The sequence below is a fragment of the Eriocheir sinensis genome, chromosome 30 (assembly GCF_024679095.1).
Source record: "Eriocheir sinensis breed Jianghai 21 chromosome 30, ASM2467909v1, whole genome shotgun sequence".
NCBI lineage: Eukaryota > Metazoa > Arthropoda > Malacostraca > Decapoda > Varunidae > Eriocheir > Eriocheir sinensis.
Window position 1 is genome coordinate 2879926 of NC_066538.1, and position 22633 is coordinate 2902558.

A 22633-nucleotide genomic window follows, 5' to 3' on the forward strand; every position below is an offset into this window, starting at 1 on the left:
TACATATATTCATTTCTTTTTTGCTTGCATTTACATCGACGTTTTTATGATAATTTTCACGGGTATCCTTCGTTTTCTGTTTTTCTTACATATATTCATTTCTTTTTTGCTTGCACATAATTACTTCTACTTGCATATTAATTAATTTCAGCTCAGATATACTAATTTATTCCTTACTTCTGTATTTTAATTTGTTTTCCACCTGGGTATATATGTTTATTTTACTTCAGACAGTTAAATTTATTCATGCATTTCTCTTTTGTATTTATGTATTCTCACCAATCTGCATTAGACTTAGTGAATTTTAGATCTGCATTTCATTTTTATATTTATTCTCACACCTCTTTATTCACGGATGGCGAGGGTGAGGGGGGGGGTGAGGGGAAGGGTACTGGGGAGGTAGGAGGGAGGGAAGATAGGATGAAGAGGTGAGGCAAGATATAGAGGGAAGGAAGGCAGGGGGTGGGTGGGTATTGGGTTTAAGGGTAGAGGTTGCGGTTGGGGTGGGAGGTAGGGAGTAGTGTTGAGGTGGGGCTTGAGGGGGAGGTAGGAAGTGGAAGGGGAGGTAGGAGGGAGATGTGAAGTCGGGTATGGCGGGGAGGAAGGAGGGAGGGAGTAGAGAGGTAAGGGGGGAGGGGAGAGGTTGGGGGTGGGGTGGGAGGTAGGGAATTGGGGTAATGCGGGGGCAGGGGGTGGGGGTGGTAGGAGGGATGGGGGGAAGTAGGATGTAGAGGAGAGGTAGTGGTAGGAAATGGCGGGAAGGCTGGGAGTAGAGAGGTAGTCGGGTGGGGGTAGGTAAGGGGTAAGGATAGAGGTTGGGGGTGGGGTGGGAGGTAGGGAGTAGGGGGAGATGGGGGTAGGGTCGAAGTGGGGGGCTCAGAGTCGCCGGGAAGCCTACAGGACCCGCCGCGTTGTTGGCCGACTCGCTTTTGCAATCTCCTTACGCTCTTATCGCCTTACGTCCCTGTGTCACGCCTCGTAGTGTTGTTTTCGTTGTTGTTTTTACTTCTACGTTGTTGTTTTTTATTTATGTTTTATTCCGTTCAGTTCTCGTTATCTTTTCTATTTTCCCATCAGTATGTATTTTTTTCTTTATCTGTAATTCCCCCATCATCTCCACTCTTCCCATTTTCTTTTCAGTTTTCCCATTTTCTTTTCAGTTTTCCCATTTTCTTTCCAGTTTTCCCATTTTCTCCAGTTTTCCCATTTTCTTTCAAGTTTTTCCATTTTTCCAGTTTTCCCATTTTCTTTCAAGTTTTTCCATTTTTCCAGTTTTCCCATTTTCTTTCCAGTTTTCCCATTTTCTTTCCAGTGTTCCCATTTTCTTTCCAGTTTTCCCATTTTCTTTCCAGTTTTCCCATTTTCTTTCCAGTTTTTCCATTTTTCCATTTTTCCCATTTTCTTTCCAATTTCCCCTTTTTCTTATCATTTTTTTTATTTCCAATTCATCCTTGAACATTGCCTCTCGTTTCTCTCCCTTCGCTCAATCACGTCATCCGCACACACGAAGAAAAATAAATTAAATCGAACAAGAAAAAAAAAACGAAAAATGAAAAAAAAAATAGATGGCTTCGAGAGGGAGAGAGGCGGGGTCAAAACACAAGGGGGGCGGCAGCGGCGGCGGGATGAAAGAAAACGGGCCGAGGGAGCCGCACAACAGCATCAGAGAGCACGGAGACAACTCGCTCCCTAACTAATTAAAATCTTTGATGTGCTCTTCCGGCCAAAAGACAAGGAACGCGGCGCCCTCTGAGGACAATGGTGTTTTGGTCTGTCTTGGCGGTACTTTTTCCTACCTTTTTGTACGGGAAGGAAAGCTGGGGAAGGTGGATGGGAGGAAGGGAGCTGTGTGGGAGAGAGGGAGGGAGGGAGGAAGGGGTTGAAAGAAAAGGAGAGATGGGAGGAGGGAGGGAGGAAGGAAGGTTGGATTGGGAGATGAAGTAGAGAGAATTACAAGGAGAAAGGGCAGAAAATAGGAAAGGAAGGAAAAGAGGAAGGAAGGAAGCAAGAAAGGAAGGAAAAACGAGAGGAATGGGTGTTGTAGTAGAGAAGTAGGGAAGGAAGGAAAAAGGAAAGGAGAATGAAGGAAGGGAAGAAAAGGAAGGAAATAAGGAAAGGAGAAGGAAGAGGAGGGGGAGGGACGGAAGGAAGAGCCCGAGAGCCTTCTTTGCATATCGTCCGGTGATGGAAGAAAAATAAAGTCGATTTCTATTACGTATAAACCTTAAAAAAACAATAGACTCCTGAAATCAATAGACGCCTCAATAGCTCCGTTACCCGCTGAGATTTAGACTTTATTGTGTTTATTAATGTTTATCCTTCATTAATTATTTTTTACCCTGTTTTATTATTGTTTGCTTCTATGGCTTTCATTGTTGCTCACTTTTCTTTTTACATCCTTCTTTGTTGTTTTCTTGTTTTATTTTCTCTCCCTCCATCAACCCTTTTATACTTCTTCCCTTCATTCCTTCTTTCCTACCTTCTTTCCTTACTTCTTTACCTGTTAATTACGTCTATACCTGTCAATTGGTTACTTGTACTGCTTACCTTGTTATGTGGTCACCTGCTTATTAGATACCTGAGCTTACCTTTTAATGTCTATACCTGCTAATTGGTCTTCTGTGTTCACCTGTTTAAGTCTTCTCTATTTCCTCTACTTCACTTCCTCCCTATCTTTTCTGCCCTTTATTATCTTCTTTCTTCTCTTAAGTATCCATCTTCCGTGTTCATCCTATTCTTAATCCTTCCTTCTTTATTTTCTCTTCCCTTACTTTCTCTGCCTCACCCATTCCTTCCTTCCTTCCACCTGTACTGCTAATTGGTCGCGTGTACTCACCTTGGTAAGTCTTCAGGTTGACTTTCGGTGTTTCCTTCTCCACGCAGATCACCTGAAGTACCTCCTCTTCCTCTTCCTCTTCCTCCTCTTGGCGGGGCACTGGTCGTGGCGCTCCTCCTGCCATCTGATTGGTCGAAACTGGTCTAATCTCACTCGTTTTCCGTATAATCGCGTGTTGGGTGGTGGATGGCACATTGGCGTTAGCGTCTGGGGTGGCTTTCTGGGGGAGATCAGTTGGGGCGGTAACTCCTTCAGGCACTTTGTCTCCCCGTGGCTGCCCCTGTGTCTCCCCCTTGGTTCCGGAGTCTCTAAGGTCGCTCTTGGGGGAGTCTGAGGGCGCCACTTGGGTTTGTTTGGGTTTGGCGGCGTCCTCGGGTTCCGTTGTGACCTGTGGGTGTGGTTTGTCCCCGTAACTTCGTCTCTTCCTTGGGGTTGAGTCCTTGTATGTCGCTGGGTATTGTGCCCCGGCTGCGACTCCTGCCACGCCGCCGTCCCTTCTCGCCTCCTTACACTCGCTGCTTTTCCTCTTCTCCCTGTGTCTGTTGTCCCTGTGTCTGGGGGAGGACGTGGAGGCCGCCCCTTCCTCATCCTCGACGGTCTTGAACTGCGTGAGCTCCTTGTACTGGCGGTGGTGCTTCGGGCTCCTCTCCGGCGTCTTGGGCTGCGTCACCTGGGCGTTCTGCGTCTCCACCCACTTCTGGATCATGGTCTTCTTGTGATCGTCCATGTAGCCGTACGTCGCCTCCGGGCCGTCGATCCACGTCTCCATCTCGTAGCTCTTCATTTTGTGGCCGTCGTAGACCTTTGCGCGGTGGAATCTTGGACCGTCTATCCAGTGCTCTTCGCTCCCCCCAGGGTGTGGAGGTATACCCTGGGAGCTCGCTGCCTCCCCGTGGGTACTTGTGCTCCCCTGCGTCTTGTGCCGGCCGTGGCGCGACACATGCGGGGATTTCGGGGACTTGGGAGTAGCACCTGTTGAGACCTTAGCACCTGGGGAGGATCCTTGGAACTTCGCCGCCCCTCCACCCGCCGCACCACCACCAGCACCTCCACCACCACTCGCACTAGTCCTAACACCACCGGCACCTCCACTCACACCACCACCACCTTTATGCCCGTCTTTAGTCCTGTGCGGCGAGGCGTGGGCCGCATCCTTACCGTCCTTCGAGGGGTGTTTGCTGGGCCGCGAGGGACTCTTCCCACCTGAGGCCTTGGACGGCTTCCTCGGGGTTCGCGGGGAGTCGAACTTGGTGGCGCCGTCGACCGCCGAGCCACGCAGCGCCTTGTTCATGGAGCATCGGTTGTCGCCGGAGTTGATGGCGGGGAGGTAGACGGGCGGGTGCTCGCCGTCCGTGGCATCGTCAGCGGCGGGGCCCACGTAGATCACGGTGTCGCAGGACTGTTGGGGCGAAGATGGAGGAGGTTAGATTAGGTTAGTGGATAGTAGATGGAGAGGAGGAAATAGAGAGGAGATAGACAAAAGATGGAGAGGAAGAGATCACGGTGTCGCAGGATTCTAGGAGTCGAAGAAGGAGATAGAGGTTAAGTTAGTAGACAGTAGATAGTATGTGGAGAAGAGATGGAAAGCAAGAGAGCATGATGTCGCAGTACTGGAAAAGGAGGAGGAGAAGGGAGAGAAGGAGGTGGTTAGGTTTGGTTAGGTTAGGTTAGGTTACTTGATTCCACGTTAGAGATAGAGCAGCGGATGGGTTGATATTTGATGGAGACTAACAGATATAGAGAAGAGATAGAAGATGAAAGAAGAGATGGAGATTTCGTAACTGCACAGAAGGAAAAAAAAGACTAAACAAACATCAAGGAAACAAGAGGACAGACAAAAGCGAGCGAGGGAGTTGTGCTGGCGGCAAGAGATATGTGGGCGAGGGAGGAAGGGGGTGACAGAGGGGGGTCAGGAAGGGACGGTGCGGGGACGAGGGGGGTCAGGGAGTGTTGTTATGAGTGTTGGCGGCGGGAAACCCAGGTGGACACGACCGCTTGGGTGTCATGTCGGGAGGAATTTTGATCCCCCTAAACTCTGCCACTAAAATTTCCCGACACAAACACGGTCACCTCCTCTCCTCTTCTCTCCATTTTTCTTCTCTCCTTTCCATTTTTCTTCTCTCCATTTCTCTTCTCTCCTCTCCTCTTCTCTACTCTACTCTCCTTTCTTCTCCTCTCCTCTCCATTTATCTTCTCTCCTCTCTTCTCTCCATTTCCCTTCTCTCCTCTCCTCTCTTCTTCTCTCCTCTTCATTTCTCTTCTCCTCTCCTCTCCTCTCCTCTCCATTTCTCTTCTCTTCTCCTCTCCTCTCCTCTCCTCTCCATTTCCCTTCTCTCCTCTGCTCTCCATTTCTCTTTTCCTCTCCTCTCCTCTTCTCTCCATTTCTCTCCTCTCCTCTCCTCTCCTCTTGTCTTCACGCCATTTTTATTTTTTATTTTTTTTTATTTTTTAGTCATTTGCTTATACATAGTCTATTAACCTCCTCCTCCTCCTCCTCCTCCCCTTCCTTCTTCTCCTTTCCTCACCTCTCCTCTCGGAAAGAAGGAAAGAGACCACAAAGTAAGAAAACTAAAAATAGAAAGAAATTAAAAGAGAAATAGGGGAGAGAGAGAGAGAGAGAGAGAGAGAGAGAGAGAGAGAGAGAGAGAGAGAGAGAGAGAGAGAGAGAGAGAGAGAGAGAGAGAGAGATACGGACACACAAACACAACCAGAAACAGAGGGCAAGTGAGCATGAAACACAACACGCTCCGAACACGTTATCTACATGTACAATAATACTCGGCTGTACTGTAGCGCCGTAGATTTCAAGCCTGGGCGGGGATTTAAGGTCAGGCCGAGGTAAGCCGGGGGTCAGTTACGCCAGCCGATGCCAGAGGAGAGCGGCTGGGCGTGGGAATGCGTGGACGTTAGGGAATGTTAGGGAAAGTGAGGGAATGTTAGGGAGAGTGTTAGGATATGTTAGGTCAGCGGTTCCCAAAATCTTTAAGTCATGTTGGTCTAAAATGGCTACGACTTAACGGCAGCCTTTTATAGAGCTGATTAGCGGGCTTTTTTGTTTCCCTTTTTTTTTTTTTTTGCCTTTGAGCTGCTTCCTTTACTGGAAAAAACCCTGTTGTTATGTTCTTACGCGCCCCAGTGCTCATCTTCAGCAGCCCCAGAGATACGTGTACCACAGTTTAGGAATCGCTGTGTTAGGTCCTGTTCGGGTGTGTTAGGCCGAGTGTGAGGCGCGGGAACAAGAGACCGGCGGCCGTTCATTCTCCGCCCAGGTGTTAAATTTGTGTTACCTGTCGGAGCGGTGCGTGAAGGTGTGCGTGGGAGAGTAGTAGGAGGAGGAGGAGGAGGAGGAAAGGGGGTAAGGTTTGTGTTTCTGTGGGGAGGAATCGTGTGGGGGAGAAGGGGTTTGTTGAGGGATGGTTCTGTTTGTGTGGGGAGGATAAGGGGAGAGGGGTTGGAGAGAATCTGGGTTTTGTTTTATTGGGAGAGATTGCATGGGGAAGAATGTAACTATTGGGAGAAATCGTGTGTGGGGAGAAGGGGAATGGGGTTGGAGATAGTTTGGGTAATGTGTAATGGGGAGAAATTGTGTGGGGAGGAATCGTGTGTGGGGAGGAGAAGGGGAGAGGGGTTGGAGAGAGTTTGGGTTATATTTTATGGGGGAGGAATTGTGTGGGGAGGAAGAGAAGGGAGTTGAAGGGACTTTCAGCCCCCATTCCCCTCTTCCCCCTCTTTCCTTCCCGTTTCTTCTTTCACCCATTACCCCGCTTCCCTTCCCTCCCCCCTTCACCCTCCTTCACTCACCTGCTCAGACGATGAAGGGTCAACCGAGGATGACCCCCCCGTGTCGGTCAGCGTACCTCGCGATGACCTCCCGGACTTCGACTCCTCCGAGGAACCCCCTGAGCCGGACCCTCCCACGTGCGGCTGTAAAGAGAGGTCAAAGATCACGGGTCACAAAAGGGGGTAGGGGAAGAGGGTGTTGGGGGAAGGAACGGAGGAAGGTGGAGGGAGAAAATGGTGGAAATGAAGAACAAGATTAAGGAAGAGGGGAAGAGGAAAGATGGAAAGGAATGGGAAAAGGAAGAGGGAGAGAAAAAGATATGAAAATGAAGAGGAGAGGGGAGAAAGAGACGGGAAATAGGAAAAGAGGAGAGAGAAAAGAGAGGGAAAGGATGGAAAAAGGGAGAGTCAAAGGAATGAGAAAGGGAGAGGGAAAGATTGGGAAAGGGAGAGGAAAGGATAAGGAAAGGGGGAGGGAAAGGAGACGGAAAGGGACACACACACACACACACACACACACACACACACACACACACACACACACACACACACACACACACACACACTTTTTACCCAACTGATTCGTTAAAAAAAAGAATGCACAATGCGAACAAGATGGTCATAAACGAGAGGGGTAAAAATACGAGGTCATCTGAGGTCATCTGAGGTCAAATCAAGCTCCCAGGCGTCAGGGGAAAGTGTGAAAGGTCAAAGGTGAAGGGCAGATGTTTGGGTCAAAATTTGATTGAAGGTGGTTTACACGGCTTGTGAGAGAGAGAGAGAGAGAGAGAGAGAGAGAGAGAGAGAGAGAGAGAGAGAGAGAGAGAGAGAGAGATGATGATGATTGTTCTTCCCTTTTATCCCTCTTCCCTTCCCTTTTCCTCCCTTTCCTTCTCTTTCTTCCATTTCCCTTTAACTCCCTTCCCTTCCTCCCCACTCCTTCCCTTTCCTTCTAACTTTTTCCCTTCAAATTTCTAAGTTTCCTCCTTCCTTTCTTCCTTCCTTTCCTCCCTTCCCTCCTCACTTCCTTCCTTTCTTCCCCTTCCCATTTCTTCTTCTACTACTACTACTACTACTACTACTACTACTACTACTACTACTACTACAATCACTACCCCCCCTACAACCACCACCACTAATACCACTACCACTATTAACACCCCCACCTCCACCACCACCACCACCACCACCACCACCATTATCATCACCACTTCTCCTCCAGCAATATTTATTCACACACTCGACAAGCTTTTATTTCTATTAACTTGATTTCACTTCGGCGGATGAAAATTCATGTATGTTTAATATTAATAATGCAACGACGCAAAAGTTTAGAGTGAGAGAGAGAGAGAGAGAGAGAGAGAGAGAGAGAGAGAGAGAGAGAGAGAGAGAGAGAGAGAGAGAGAGAGAGAGAGAGAGAGAGAGAGAGAGAGAGAGAGAGAGAGAGAGAGAGAGAGAGAGAATAAAGGGAAAGCAGGAGAGGATTTTCATCTTAAATAGGAAGGAAGGAAGGGAAGAAAGGGAGGAAGGAAAAGAAATCAAGGAAGAGGGATTCAATAAGCCAGTAGGGAGGAGGAGGAGGAGGAGGAGGAGGACAAAGAACAGGATGAAAAGGTTGATAAAGAGGATTAAGAGGAAGAAAAAAAAAAGAGGAGAGGAAAAAGGGTATATATTAGTAGGACATGACAAGAGGAGGAGGAGGAGGAGGAGGAGGAAAAGAGAAGAGGAGGAGGAGGAGGAGGAAAAGAGGAGAGGAGGAGGAGGAGGAGGAGGAGGAGGAAAGGTAAGAAATTTGATTGGGATTTCGTAAGTGAAGGCGAGGAACGGGAGAGAGAGAGAGAGAGAGAGAGAGAGAGAGAGAGAGAGAGAGAGAGAGAGAGAGAGAGAGAGAGAGAGAGAGAGAGAGAGAGAGAGAGAGAGAGAGAGAGAGAAATAGGATAATGGAAATCTAAGAGGACGGAAGATTGATGTGATGACTTGGAGATTGAAGTGAGTGAGTGAGTGAGTGAGTGACTGACTGACTGACTGACTGACTGACTGACTGACGCAACCAAGGAAAACGAGAATACTGAGAAATAAAGTATAAAAGAAAAAAAAAACTACACTTAATCATCACAAATAAAAAAAAGAAAGAGATAAAGAAATAAAGTATAACAGTGAAAAAAAAATTGCACTTCATCATCATACATAAAATAAGAAAGAAAGATAAATAAAGTAAAATAAGTAAACGAGAAAAGAAGATGAGAAAAAGCAAGAAAAAAGTATGAAAAAAAAGGAAATATATTAGTGAAAATACCTAAAATGAAAAAAAAATCAACTTATAATAAAGAAACAAATAAACAAAAGAAAATATGGAAAAATAATAGTTAAAAATAAATTAAAATCTGCATTCAATATAAAATAATGATAAAGTAAAATTAAATAAAGTTCGTAAATAGAAAATAACAACAACAACCGCGCCTAAATCTTTCTCTAAATCTGTTTACAAATTCAACAGTAATATTCCTGCGCCTAACGTGGCCATTATTAGCTCGCATTAATGCCCGAATCTATATTATAATCCACCCAATTGAAATGTATGAAGAAATGTATTAAAAGAACGTGCTGCATTGTGTGTGTGTGTGTGTGTGTGTGTGTGTGTGTGTGTGTGTGTGTGTGTGTGTGTGTGTGTTATGCTCTGTGAAAATATGTAATAAGTGTTTTGTCCATTGAAGTTAAGCTATTTTTCAGTCAGTCAGTCAGTCAGTCAGTCAGTCAGTCAGTCAGCCAGTCAGTCAGTCACTCACTCACTCACTCAGTCTGCAATTCAGTCAGTAATTCAGTCAGTCAGTCAGTCAGGAAAAGGAGAATGAGAAGGAAGAGTTAGAAGGTTCAGGAAAATGGAATAAAAGAAGAGAAGAGGAAACGAAAATAGGACACGAAAAACACGAAAGGAGAAGGAAGGAATAAGAAGAAGGGAGGAAAAGATGAACTGAGAGAAGAATAAGAGGGAAGAAAAGAATAAATAGGAAATTGGAAGAGGGGTGAAGACTAGAGTCAGAAGAGAAAGAGAGAAGAAAAGAGGAGGAGGAGGAAATACAGAGGGAGGATAGGGAGAACAAAAGAAAGAAAAAAAAATCAGGGAGGGGAATATGAAATCAGAGGAAAGAGGAAGGGAAGGAAAGAGGGGATATGAGAGAAGGGGAAGAAGAGGGGAAGGGAATGGGAAGGGGAAAGAAGAGGAAAATGAGTAGGAAAGGGAATCTGAAAAAGGAAAAGGAGGGAAAGAAGATAGGATGGAGAAGTAAAGAAAGAAGAAGAGGAAAGGGGGAAGGAAAAGGAATCAGAGGAAGGAAAAGGAGGGGAAGAAGATGGGATGGAGGAGTAGAGAGAGAAGAGGAAAATGGGAAGGAAAGAGAGAACCAGAGGAAGGAAAAGGTGGGGAAGAAGATGGGATGGAGGAATAAAGAAGAGAAAAGGAAGGGAAAGAAAAAGGGAGCCAAAGAAAGGGAAAGGAGGGAAAAAAAGATGGAATGGAGGAATAAAGAAGAGAAATAGAAGGAAAAAAAAGAGGGAACCAGAAGAAGGGGAAAGAAGGGGAAGAGGATGGGAGGAGGAAGGGGAAAGGAGGGAATGAGGGGGTCGTGTTGCCATGGTTACGACGCCCCCGAGGGTTGTCTCTTCCCCTGGGTGAAAGCTTAGCATCAGTAGGACCCTCCCCTCTCCCCCCTCTCCCCCCCTTCCCTCCCCTTCCCCCTCCTCCCCCAATGTAAGAAGAGATGACGCCACAAACACACGAACACACAAACAGATAGGAAAGCACCGAGACGGACAAACACACACACACACACACACACACACACACACACACACACACACACACACACACACACACACGCACACGGAGACAATATGGCCGCCTCGATTTATCATCCCAAGAGCTGGACAATTTTTCTTCTTTCCCGACATTGGCCATTATTAGGAAGGGGGGCGGGGGGGGGAGGGGGAGGGGAAGGGAGAGGAGGAGGAAGGAGGAGGAAGAGGGTAGAAGGTCAGATAGGTGGAGGAGGGGGAGGAGGAGGAGGAGGAAGAGGATTGGAAAGGTCAGGTAAGAAGGGATGAGTGAGGGGAAAATCTGATGGGCAAGTGATGGGAAGAGTGATGGGAAGGGTGATGGGAAGATGATGGGATGGGTGATGCTGCAAGAAGAGAAGTGAGGGGAGAATCTGATGGGAAGGTGATGGGAAGGTGATGGGAAGGTGATAGTTAAGTGATGGGAAGAGTGATGGGAAGCGTGATGGATGTGATGGTATGTGTGATCCTTCTGTTTAAGGGTGACGGCTGATTCTAATATGATGGAAGAGGGGAGAGATAGAGGGAGGAAGGGAGAGAAAGAGAAGGAGGGGGAGAGGAAGAAAGTAAGTAAAAGGCATGAGTGAAGGGAATGTAAGGGATAGAAGGGATGGCAAAGGAAGAGGAGGGAGTAGAGAGGAAGAAGATGAGAAAGGAAGGAGAGGAGAAAGATAAGAGAATAGAATAAAAGATGGAGCAAAGGAGAAGGATAAATAAAGGAGGGAGAGAGAGGGAAGGAAGGGAATGAGAGAGAAGGTAAAGGAGGGAAAAGGTAAGGAAAGACATGAGAGAAGGGAAGAAAATGGATAGGAAGGAATGGCAAAGGAAGAGGAGGGAGTAGAGAGGAAGAAGATGAGAAAGGAAGGAGAGGAGAAAGGTAAGAGAGAACACAATAAAAGGTGAATCAAAGGAGAGGGATTAATAAAGGAGGTGAGAAGGAAGGAAGGGAATGAGAGAGAGGGTGAGGGGGGAGATGAGGGAGGGGTGGTGAAGGGGGTTTGGAGGGGTGAGGAACTTAACTTAATTCTCTGGAAAATATAATTAATTTTTGTTGTGTATTTAATTCGCTAAAGCAGAAAAAAATACCCGAAAGCTGCGTATTTAGCGGCGAGCTGGTTATTATTATTATTATTATTATTATTATTATTATTATTATTATTATTATTTTTATTATTATTATTGTTTTCCTTCTTATTTTTGTTCTTGTTCATCGTCTTCCTCTTCTTCTTTTTCTTTTTTTCTTTTTTCTTTTATTCTTCTTGTTCTTATTATTATTTTCTTTTCTTGCATCAATTGGGTTATGTCCATTTTAACTTTTTTTTTTTTTGTAACATATCAGACTTTTTTTTTTCATTTTCGTAAAGCCAAATTGTTCCATAAAGTTTTTCACACACGTACAAACACACTCACAAACGCACAGGTACATCACGAAGGCCTTACCTGTACGTGTTCTTACCTGTAATTAGCGGCGGCGGGGCAGGTAACAGGTAACTTTTTCTTTCCTATCCCCGACCTATTTACCCCGGCCACCACGAGTCAGGGTTTTATGTCATCTCAGTACACTCACCTCGCCCGCCACCGCTCCTCTAGTACACACGACCGTTTGCTTCCACTGTGTGTGTGTGTGTGTGTGTGTGTGTGTGTGTGTGTGTGTGTGTGTGTGTGTGTGTGTGTGTGTTCTTTTCCATTTGGGCTTTCTACATCTTTCAGTCGTAACAGGCAAGCTTATTCGTTTTATTCCTGGCTACTGTTTCCTTATTGTATTTTTCGTATTAGTAAATGAATTTTGACGTGTGAGAATACTTGCAGAGGAGAATGATTGAAATTTGTCCTCGCTGATAGGCATAGACACTTAGGTCGGCATTATAAGACACTTTGGCTTCTCACATCAGCCATCTCTAAAGGCCAAAGAGGGGGTCAGTCGGGTTCTGATGAGTGCTTCTTGAGGTTCACGGTGCATAAGGAGGGTCAAACTACCACCAGGGTCATAACACTACTCCTGGATATGCCCACAACTCTTAGGAAAGCATTATCAAATATGTGTTCTTGGGCCACGAAATGTCTTATAAAACGACGCTTAGTTTATTATTTAGAAAGGTGGAGAGTGCGAGGAAACTTGAAATTTATGAATGTTTGAACGACTTTAAGAGTTATGATGTCGGTTTTGGTAGTATAGGAACAGCGTACAACTCGTAGTAATTGGATTTTGGTTAGATAAATGCTGAGTCCATGAAAACAGTCAAGAATTGGGTAGAAACAGAGTGGTGGATGAGTGGAAGAGTCGTGTCAGTCATGTGGAGAGTCAGTACTAACAGCGATGGGTGAGTGGAACAGGCTTGGCAGTCATGTGGTGAGCGTCAGTATGATAGTCACCTCCAAGACAAGGTTAGAGTAATTCATATACACAGATTCATACATATTAAGGGTGTATGTAATAATAGAGCATGTAGTGTGTGTGGACGAGCTGGCTTTAAGCACGGCGGTAAAGGTATATTATTTACCGCCGCCGCCGCCGCAGGATAATTGGAACGATTTTGTATTTGTTAATAATATTCCGGGAGAGCTGCGTCGTCCGGCCCGGCGGGATTTATTATTTTATTGTTTTATTCAACCAAATATTTACGTCTAATTGGCGGCCGTGTGCGTGAACGTGTGTGCGTGTGTGTGTGCGTGTGGAGTTAGTCAGTGCATCGGCGTTCACGGAGCTTGGCACGACCATAGAATTTTGTGGATAACTCATTTTTTATATATTTCTCGTAAGTTGTCCAGTTCCGTGATATACCTGTTTAGTTATTTCCCAAGTGGATGTGTTTTGTTTCCTCCAGTTGAGAATCGTCCGTGCGTGTGTCAGATAGCGTTATGTCCCTGGTGATACATGTCGTGGGTTTTGTGGATAACTCATTTTTTATTTTATTTCTCGTAAGTTATCTACGTAGGTCAGTGATTTTCCTGTTTAGTTATTCACAAGTAGATGTTCTTTGTTTCCTCCAGTTGAGACTCGTCCGTGCGTGTGTCAGATAGCGTTATGTCCCTGGTGATACATGTGGTGGGTTTTGTGGATAACTCATTTTTTATTTTATTTCTCGTAAGTTATCTACGTAGGTCAGTGATTTTCCTGTTTAGTTATTCACAAGTAGATGTTCTTTGTTTCCTCCAGTTGAGACTCGTCCGTGTGTGTGTCAGATAGTGTTATGTCCCTGGTGATACATGTGGTGGGTTTCTCTGTACGTGTCCGTGGGTGTTGGGAAGCGATTGTGAAGAGTGTGAAGAAGAGATCGTAGAGGCAATCCGTCGGTCAGTCGGTCGGCTTTGTCTGTCTGTCGGCTGGGCTCTCTGTCCGTCCATCATCAGTTTACCTTCTTGTCTTCTTGTGAACCCATCTATCAGTCTATCTTTCTAACCATAAGTTTATACATCCATCTCCATCATCCATCTCCTCCCGAAATTGACCCCTCTTTCGGCCACCTCTGGATTCTTTTTAGGAGCAGCGAGTAGCGGGCTTTTTTTTATTATTAGTGTTTCCTTTTTTTGTGCCCTTGAGCTGTCTCCTTTGTTGTAAAAAAAAAAATCTTTCTATCAATCCATTCATCTATCCAATTACCTTACTCATCCTCTATCTCTACCTGACCTTCTAAACGTTACCATAATCCCGCGTTGTCTCAGCCTGTTTATCTAGTAATTAATTTATATATCCATGTATTATCTATCCATCCATTTAATTAACTGTCTATTCATTCATCTATCCATCTATCAACCTCTTTTTCTACCTGTATAAAAACCTGTCCATCTATCTTTTCACTTATCCTTCCCGTTAATATTTTCATTCATTCATTCTTTCCATTCATCCATCCATCTATCAACCTCTTTTTCTACCCATATACCTACCTTTCCATCTATCTTTTCACTTATCCTTCCCATTAATATTTTCATTCATTCATTCTTTCCATTCATCCATCCATCTATTAACCTCTTTTTTCTACCTACATACCCACCTGTCCATTTATCTTTTCACTTATCCTTCCCATTAATCTTTTCATCCATTCATTCTTTCCATTCATCCACATCCACCTCTCTCCACCTGTCCCTCAACCCCTCACCTTTATCCGCCGCCGCCTGAGCCTGTGCACCCGGGAGGCCAGCTGCACCGTGGCTAGTGTCTCCTGGTAGAGGGCTGGGGCCGGGGATACATGGACCAGCATCGCCGCCACGCATCGCACGGAGCCCACGCACTCACGAAGCACGCGCGGCAGCTTCCCGTCCCTGTGGTGTTGGGGGGTGAGGGGGAAGAGGGGAGATGGGGAGAGAGGAGGAGTGTGAGTTAGTATTGGGGTGTGGAGTTGTAATTTGTGTTGGGGGGATTGGGTTGTGTGTGTGGGGGAGGGAGGAGGGAGGTTGTATTTGTGTGAAGGGGGGGGGGGGGGTTGGAAGGGCAGTGTTGCTATTGTATTTCTATGTTCGTTTGTTTGTGTGTTTGTGTCTCATCATAATGATATACATACATATTATAGTAAAATAAAACAATCATACTATACAGATATTTCCATGTATACTTAATTTGCTTACCTACATAAACACACACACACACACACACACACACACACACACACACACACACACACGTAATACACTAAAACCCAAAACAAAAAACCTAAGTGTTTGCATCTCCTTTCGTGAATGTAAATGAGTAATTATACAAAGGAGTGACACCTGGGTAATTAGATAAATGAGCGTGTGTACCTGTGTGTGTGTGTGTGTGTGTGTGTGTGTGTGTGTGTGTGTGTGTGTGTGTGTGTGTGTGTGTGTGTGTGTGTGTGTGTGGGTGGGTGTTACTTCCCTGCCCACTCCTTTATTTAATGTGGTCTTCTAATTCACTCATTTTGGGAAGATGAGATGAGAAGGGACAGAAAGACAGAGAGATGGAGAAGAGAAAGGAGGGAAAGAAGGAAGGAGGGAAAGAAGGAAGAAAAGAAAGGAAGGAAATAAGGAGGAGGAAGAGGACTGATAAGATTAGGAAGAATAGGAAACGGAAACGAGAAAGTAAGGAAAGGAAGGAAGGAAAGAAGGAAGAAAAGAAAGGAAGGAAATAAGGAGGAGGAAGATAACTGATAAGAAGATTAGGAAGAATAGGAAACGGAAACGATAAAGTAAGGAAAGGAAGGAAGGAAAGAAGGAAGAAAAGAAAGGAAGGAAATAAGGAGGAGGAAGATGACTGATGAGAAGATTAGGAAGAATAGGAAACGGAAACGAGAAAGTAAGGAAAGGAAGTGGGAAACTGTGAAGAAAAGAACGAAGAATAACATTAAGAACATTGTGGGCGAAACGAAAAAAGGAAGGAGGAAGGAGAGGGAAGGAAGGAAGGAGATACTTAGTCATATGTGGTTATATTAATGGGGTGATGAGAGGAGGAGGAGGAGGAGGAGGAGGAGGAGGAGGATAAAGGTGTTGATAAATTAAGAGGGAAAGGTGAGGAAAGGAGAGAAGGGAAAGCATGAGGGAGGAAAGAAAAAAAGAAAAGACACATAACCCAAGAATTATAGAGGATAAAAAAATAGGTAATGGAGACTGGATATAATGTCTTTGTCTCCATTCTTTTTTCTCTCTTTTCTCTTCTTTCCCCTCACCTCCTCCTCCTTTTACTCTTTCAGCTCTTTCCACTCTTCCCTTGCTTCTCTATTCTCCTTCCTTTCTCTTCTCTTCTCTACTGTTAACCCACCATTGTCTTTCCCACCTAATTGTTAATGGGGCAAAATGTAATGGGTGAGGTTTTAACGAGTGCTTGAAATATAGACCGATTATAAGAAGCGTGGGAAGAGATAAAAACAGAAAATATACTTAATCATCACCTGTACAAATTAAACATAGGTAAATCATATAACACCTGTACCAAATTGAACAGGTAAATTAAGACCTCTACTAAATAAACACCAACACACCTGCGCCAAATTAAACACAGGTAAATGAACACCTTTGCCAACTGAAACCGAAATAAATTAAAACCTGTGTAATATTAAACAGGTAAATTAACACCTGGAAAAACAAACTCACTTGAGCTTAATTAAATATAGGTAGAATCACACTTGTGCAGAAATAAACAAATATATAAAACAAATAATACTAATAAAAACACCTTTGCCAAATAAAACCCTAATTAATACACACCTGCGCAATATTAGACAGGTAAATCAACACACCTGCGCCTCACAAACACCAACAAACACACAGAGCTAAATTAAACACAGATAAACACACCTGCGCGAATTCATGTGCCAAATAAACACACACCTAACACACCTGAGCCTAACTAAATACAGGTAAGCTCGGGAGACAGGTGCGTGGAGCGGCGGGAAGGGTTGGCAGCATTTCAGGTGAGCGGGGCGGGGAGGAGACTAATCACGTGACAGGTAAGGGCGGGCCGGGGAGACGCAGGTAAACACAGGCACATTAGGGCGAGTGGCTGGTAATGAGACTGCGGATGATATACAGGTGTGCGGGATTCTCTCTCTCTCTATCTCTGTCTTTATCTCTGTTTGTCTTTAAATTTCTCCATCTCTGTCTTTTTATTTGTGTTTCTTTATCTATATTTCTACCTGTATATCTTTCTCTGTCTGACCTTGTTTCTCTTTTTCTCTGTTTCTTAATCTCTCTACCTGTATTTTTGTTTTTATCTATGTTTCTCTGTGTTTCTCTTTCTCTCCTTGTCTCTATCTGTCTATCTCTATTTCTCTTTCTTTAACAATATATCCTCTTTATTTTTCTTTATTTTTCTTTCTATCTTTTTTTGTTTCTGTCTCTCTCTTTCTCTCCTTGTTTCTCTATCTGTCTATGTCTATCTCTCTTTAACAATATCTCTTTTCTTTATTTTTCTTTATTTTTCTTTCTTTCTATCTTTCTTTGTTTCTGTCTCTCTCTCTTTGTCTCATTCTCTCTAAACGTATCCCCATTCTCTCCAGTTTGTCTTCTTTTCCTCATTACTTGTTCCCTCCCTCCCTCCATCCTTCTCTTCCTTCGCGTCCTCATTTTCTCTCTCTATCTTCCCTCTCTCTAACTTCTTCTTCCTCCACTTTTTCATTCTTTATCTCTCTGCCTCGCTTTCTGTTCTCTTTCTTCCGTATCTTCATGTTGCAGTTTCTCTCTCTCTCTCTCTCTCTCTCATTCCCCTCTTATCCCTCTCTTTCCTTCCCCTCAACTTACAGTATCGCCTATCATGACCCTCACTAAATCCCTCTCCCCTCTTTCCCCTCTTCCTTCATTTTTCTTTCCTCATTTTCCTCTCCTTTCTCTTCTTTCCCTTCTCCTCCGCCTCCTTTAACTCTTTCATCTCTTTCTTTTCTTCCCTGACCTCTCTCTTCTCCTTCCCTTTTCTTCTCCTCGCTTCTCTTCCTCTTTCCTTTCCCCTCTCCCTCTTCCTTCTATCCTTTCTTCATTCATTTATTTATCTTCTTTTCTTTTTCTCTTCCTCTCTTACCTTCCCTCACTCTTCTATCTTCCTCCTCTCTCACCCTCTTTCTCCTCCTCCTCCTCCTCCTCCTCCTCCTCCTCCTCCTCCTCACTCTCGAGCTTGTACACAATTTGGTCTTTTTTCCTCTTAACATCGAATTTTAAAGAATGTTGTCAAGCATCTTCATTATCATCGAAGAGAGGGAAGGGAGGGAGGGAGGGAGGAAAGAGGGAAGGAAGGAAGGAAGGAAGGAGAAGAGGAGAGAAGGAAAGCAAGCAGGAAGGAAAATGTTGGAAAGGGAAGAAATAAATTAGAAAAAAAGGAATGAAGAGACAGGAAGGAAATGAGGAATGAAGGAAAGAAGGAAGGGAGGAGGAGGAGGAAAGAAAAGGAAAAGATTAAAGAGGAAAAAGGATGAACCGACACGTTACAGAGAGAGAGAGAGAGAGAGAGAGAGAGAGAGAGAGAGAGAGAGAGAGAGAGAGAGACGAATGGAGGAGGAGGAGGAGAAGAGGGAGGGGAGGGGTGGTTACTCTTCTCAACTTTCTCCTCTTCAGACTCAAGCCATTTCCTTCTTTCTACTCCCGAGGAATCTTGAAAACTTGGAGGGCCTCGGGTGGTCAAGGAGGAGGAGGAGGAGGAGGAGGAGGAGGAATGACCAGCTCTCTCTCGCTATGTTTCTATCTTTCTATCTATCTATCTACACACACACACACACACACACACACACACACACACACACACACACACACACACACACCGTTCGCATCATTAGTCTCAAACGCCGAATATAATGATCTCTTTTTTTTATACTCTCTCTCTCTCTCTCTCTCTCTCTCTCTCTCTCTCTCTCTCTCTCTCTCTCACCTATAAACAAACACCGCCACCTGGGAAACCACCGCGAAGCTTAAGTTTTTTTTTTTACCTGCATCCGTAATTAGCAGGCCGGTCGGCGCTCACCTGGCAACGCTAACTCATTAACAGCACAGGTGAGGGACATTAGCACGCACCGCCGCCGCCAAAGGGAAGTGAAGAAAGGGGTGGTGATGGTGATGGTGATGATGGTGATAATAATGAGAATAAAAATAATAATGTAAGTGTTTGTGTTGTATTGATTTCGTTGTGGCAGGATAAACACACATACACACGCACAAACAGACACAAACAATCACACACCTCTCTTTCTCTAATGATGATAATAATAATAGTAATAATAATAATGTTAATAATGATTGTAATGTTGATTTCCGTGTAGTTTTATTTACTGGAACAGAATACACACACACACACACACACACACACACACACACACACACACACACACACACACACACACACACACACACACACACACACACACACACACACTCAGACCCTTCATATTAATAGCGCTAATACTGATACTACTACTAATATTAATGATTCTCGTATTGTACCATTTTCTAATACAAACACACATACATACACACACACACGAACCTTACCTTACCCCCCCTCTCCTTCCCTTCTCCCTTCCTCCCCCTCCACACACCTGTCTCCCACACTTACTTATAAGGCAGGTGTTTCTGGCCGTTGAAGATCGCCAGAATCACGTTCCCGAGGGCCGTCAGGTTGAGTCTGGACGGGCCCTTCCCTCGCTCCATGGCCCCGAAGTCTATCAAGTGTAGGCGACTCCTGCCCCCCGCCACTGTTAGGGAGAGAGGGAGAGAGGGAGTGAGTAGAGAGAGAGTGAGGGAGAGATAGAGAGTAGAGGGAGAAAGTGAGAGAAAGGGAAGGTAAAAAGAGGGGTAAGTGGGGAGATGGGTAAGAGTGGGAGTGAATGAGTGAGGTCAGTGAGAAAGAGGGAGTTTGTGAGAGGGCAGAGTGGGGATATAGAAGCGAGGGAGTGAGAGAAAGGGAGAGGAGGTAAGAGGTGAATGAAGGGATGGGAAGAGGTGAGGTGGGGATGGAAGGAGAGGAGAATATGAGGAGATTAGAAGACGTGAGTGATAGGGAAGGAGAATGGTGTAGAAGGGAATTGAAGGAGAATATAGAAAAGGAAATAATTTGAAAGAAAAGGTTGAAAAAGGGAGAGGATAAGAGGGAAGAAGTGAATGATGGGAATGAAGGGGAAGATGAGAGAGGAGGAAATGGAATAGGGTGAAGAGACGAAGGAAACGAAAGGGAAAAAGTGAGAGAAAAAACTTGAGTGGTATGAAGCGAAAGGAAATAGAAAGGAATAAACAGAAAGAATGAGAAAGAAGAATAGGAAGAGACAAAGAAATAAACGAAAATGGAGTGAAGGAAACTGGAAAGATGCTAAACTAAGAGAACTTTTAAAGAGAGAGAGAGAGAGAGAGAGAGAGAGAGAGAGAGAGAGAGAGAGAGAGAGAGAGAGAGAGAGAGAGAGAGAGAGAGAGAGAGAGAGAGAGAGAGAGAGAGAGAGAGAGAGAGAGAGCTTGGAGAAGAAAAAAAGAGAAATTAAAAGTTGGAAGAAGAAAACAACAGAGAAGAAAGAAAAGGAACGTAATGGAAGGGCGATAAAGTAGGGAGAATGGAGGGAAAGAGGAAAAATGAAGAAAGGAAGGAGAAGGAGAAGGAGGAGGAGGAGGAAAACTGGAGGAAAGATATTTGTTTCACCTCCGACCTCCTCCCCAGTCTATCAAACACACCCTGTCCTCCTCTTCCTCCTCCTCCTCCTCCTACTCTTCCCCTCCTTTCTCCCTCCTTTACTATATATTTTAAGGGGGCCAAACGTTTAAGGGAGGGAGGAAAGAAGGGAGGGAAGGAGGATGGGAGGAGGAAGGGAGGGAGAGAGTCTGGAGGTAACACGTGGTTTGAACGACTTTGGGGAGAGGTGGAGGGAGGGAGGAAAGGAGGGGGAGGGGGAGGGAAGGAGGGGAGGGGGGAGAGGAAAGTGAAAGAAAGTCCGAGTGTAATTTTTCCTTTTTACGACTTTTTTCCGCGAGTTTGTTTGTCGTTTTTGGGGGACTTGTTTTATTTGTTTTTTTTGTCTTGTTTTCTTTTATTTTTTTCTTTATTTTTTGTTTTTGTTTTCCTTTCATCAAATTTTCTTTCTTTGTTGCTCCTTTTCCTCCTCCTCTTCATCCTTTTCTTTTTTGTCTTTTTTATTATTATTTTCTCCTTTATCACCTTTTCTCTCTTTGTTCCTCTTTTTTTCCTCTTCTTACTCTTCCTTTTCTTTTTTTATCTTCGATTTTTATTATTTTTCCCTTTAATCAACTTTTCCTTCTTTGTTCCTCATTCTCCTCCTCCTCTTCCACTTCTTCCTCTTCCTTTTCTGTACATCCTCTTTTCTACGCTTTTTCCTCTTCCTCTTTCTGTCTATTTTTTTGTCCTTTTTTTGTTTTTATTTTTCCTTAACCCTTTCTTTCTCTGTTTCTCCTTTTCTCCCTCTTCTTCCTTTTCCTTTCACTTCCATATTTACTCTACGTTCCTTTCCCTTCATCATCACCATCATCACCATTTCCACTTCTCTTCCTTCCTTCCACCTCTTCCTTCCTTCCTCCTCTTCTTCGTCTTCCATCTTGTTCATCAGTTATTCCACACACATCTCCACCTCCTCCTCCACCACCACCACCACCAGTCACCACCAAATCCCTCTCCTTCATCACCTCCATTACTCCTCCTCCTCCTCTTCCTCCTCCTCCAATAATCTCTCTCCACTCCACTTGAATCATTCCTCACTCCACTTCAATTTCGTGGATTCTTTTCCTATTCTTCCATTTATTGATGCATTCCACTCCCATCACCACCTCCACTTCATAACCACCCTCACTATCATGGTCACGACTCCACCTCAACCACCACCACCGCCACCATTCCCCCTCACCCATCCTTACCCCTACCACCATCACCCCTCCCACACCCCTTCCTCACCTCCCCCCTTGGCTGAGGTGTCCACGGAGTACTGGTAGATGTTGAGCGTGAAGACCAGGTGAGCGTGGCGGCCTTGCTCGTCCAGGTGTCGCAGGGCCAGCGCGGCGTCCAGCAGGTGGGCGGCGCGCTCCACTGTGGGCGCCCGCACCTCCGCCGCGTGAGCCAGCATCTGAGACGAGGCTGAGTCCTCCATCAGGAACACCCCGGGGGACTGCTCGCCTGGAGGTGGAGAAAGGGAGCAGGTTAGGTCAAGTTAAGTTAGTTTAGCTTTAGGGGGAAAGGGGAGAAAGGGAAAAGGTTAGTTTAGGTTAAGGGAAACTGGGGAGAAAGGGGAAAGGTTAGTTTAGGTTAAGGGAAACTGGGGAGAAAGGGGAAAGGTTAGGTTAGGTTAGGGGGAACTGGGGAGACAGAGAAAGGTTAGTTTAGGTTAAGGGGAACTTGGTAGAGAAAGGGGAAAGGTTAGTTTAGGTTAGGGGAAACTGGGGAGAGAAAGGGGAAAGGTTAGTTTAGGTTAGGGGGAACTGGGGAGAGAAAGGGGAAAGCTTAGGTTAGATTAGGTTAGGGTATGGGAGGGTAGGGTAGGTTAGGTTAAGTTGGGATAGGTTAGGATCGGTCAGGTTAGGATAGGTCAGGTTATGTTAGGCTAGGTTAGGTTAGGGTAAAGTAGGATAGGGTAGGGTAGGTTAGGTTAGGTTAAGTTAAGTTAGGGTAGGTTATGATAGGTCAGGTTAAGATAGGTCAGGTTATGTTAGGTTAGGTTATAAGTTAGGTTAGGTGCGTGTACCTGTGTGTGTGTGTGTGTGTGTGTGCCTCAGTAAAAAAAAAAAAAAAAGCAATAAAATGAAAGCTATTACGAATGAAGATGAACG

The 22633-nt window shown here is 44.9% G+C and overlaps 1 protein-coding gene across 4 annotated transcripts in view; it reads right to left on the reverse strand.

Moving 5' to 3' along the window:
* The window catches only part of LOC127005443 (kinesin-like protein KIF26B), an 88762-nt gene that overhangs the window by 22558 nt on the left and 43571 nt on the right, over window positions 1–22633 (reverse strand). For all 4 annotated transcript variants that reach the window (XM_050874322.1, XM_050874323.1, XM_050874321.1 and 1 more), the window contains exons 5-9: window positions 21765–21983; window positions 19434–19572; window positions 14545–14707; window positions 6638–6760; window positions 2837–4235 (exon numbers count right to left, since the gene is read on the reverse strand). In XM_050874322.1, coding sequence (XP_050730279.1) covers window positions 2837–4235; window positions 6638–6760; window positions 14545–14707; window positions 19434–19572; window positions 21765–21983 — 2043 coding nt within the window. The remainder of the gene's footprint in view (window positions 1–2836; window positions 4236–6637; window positions 6761–14544; window positions 14708–19433; window positions 19573–21764; window positions 21984–22633) is intronic.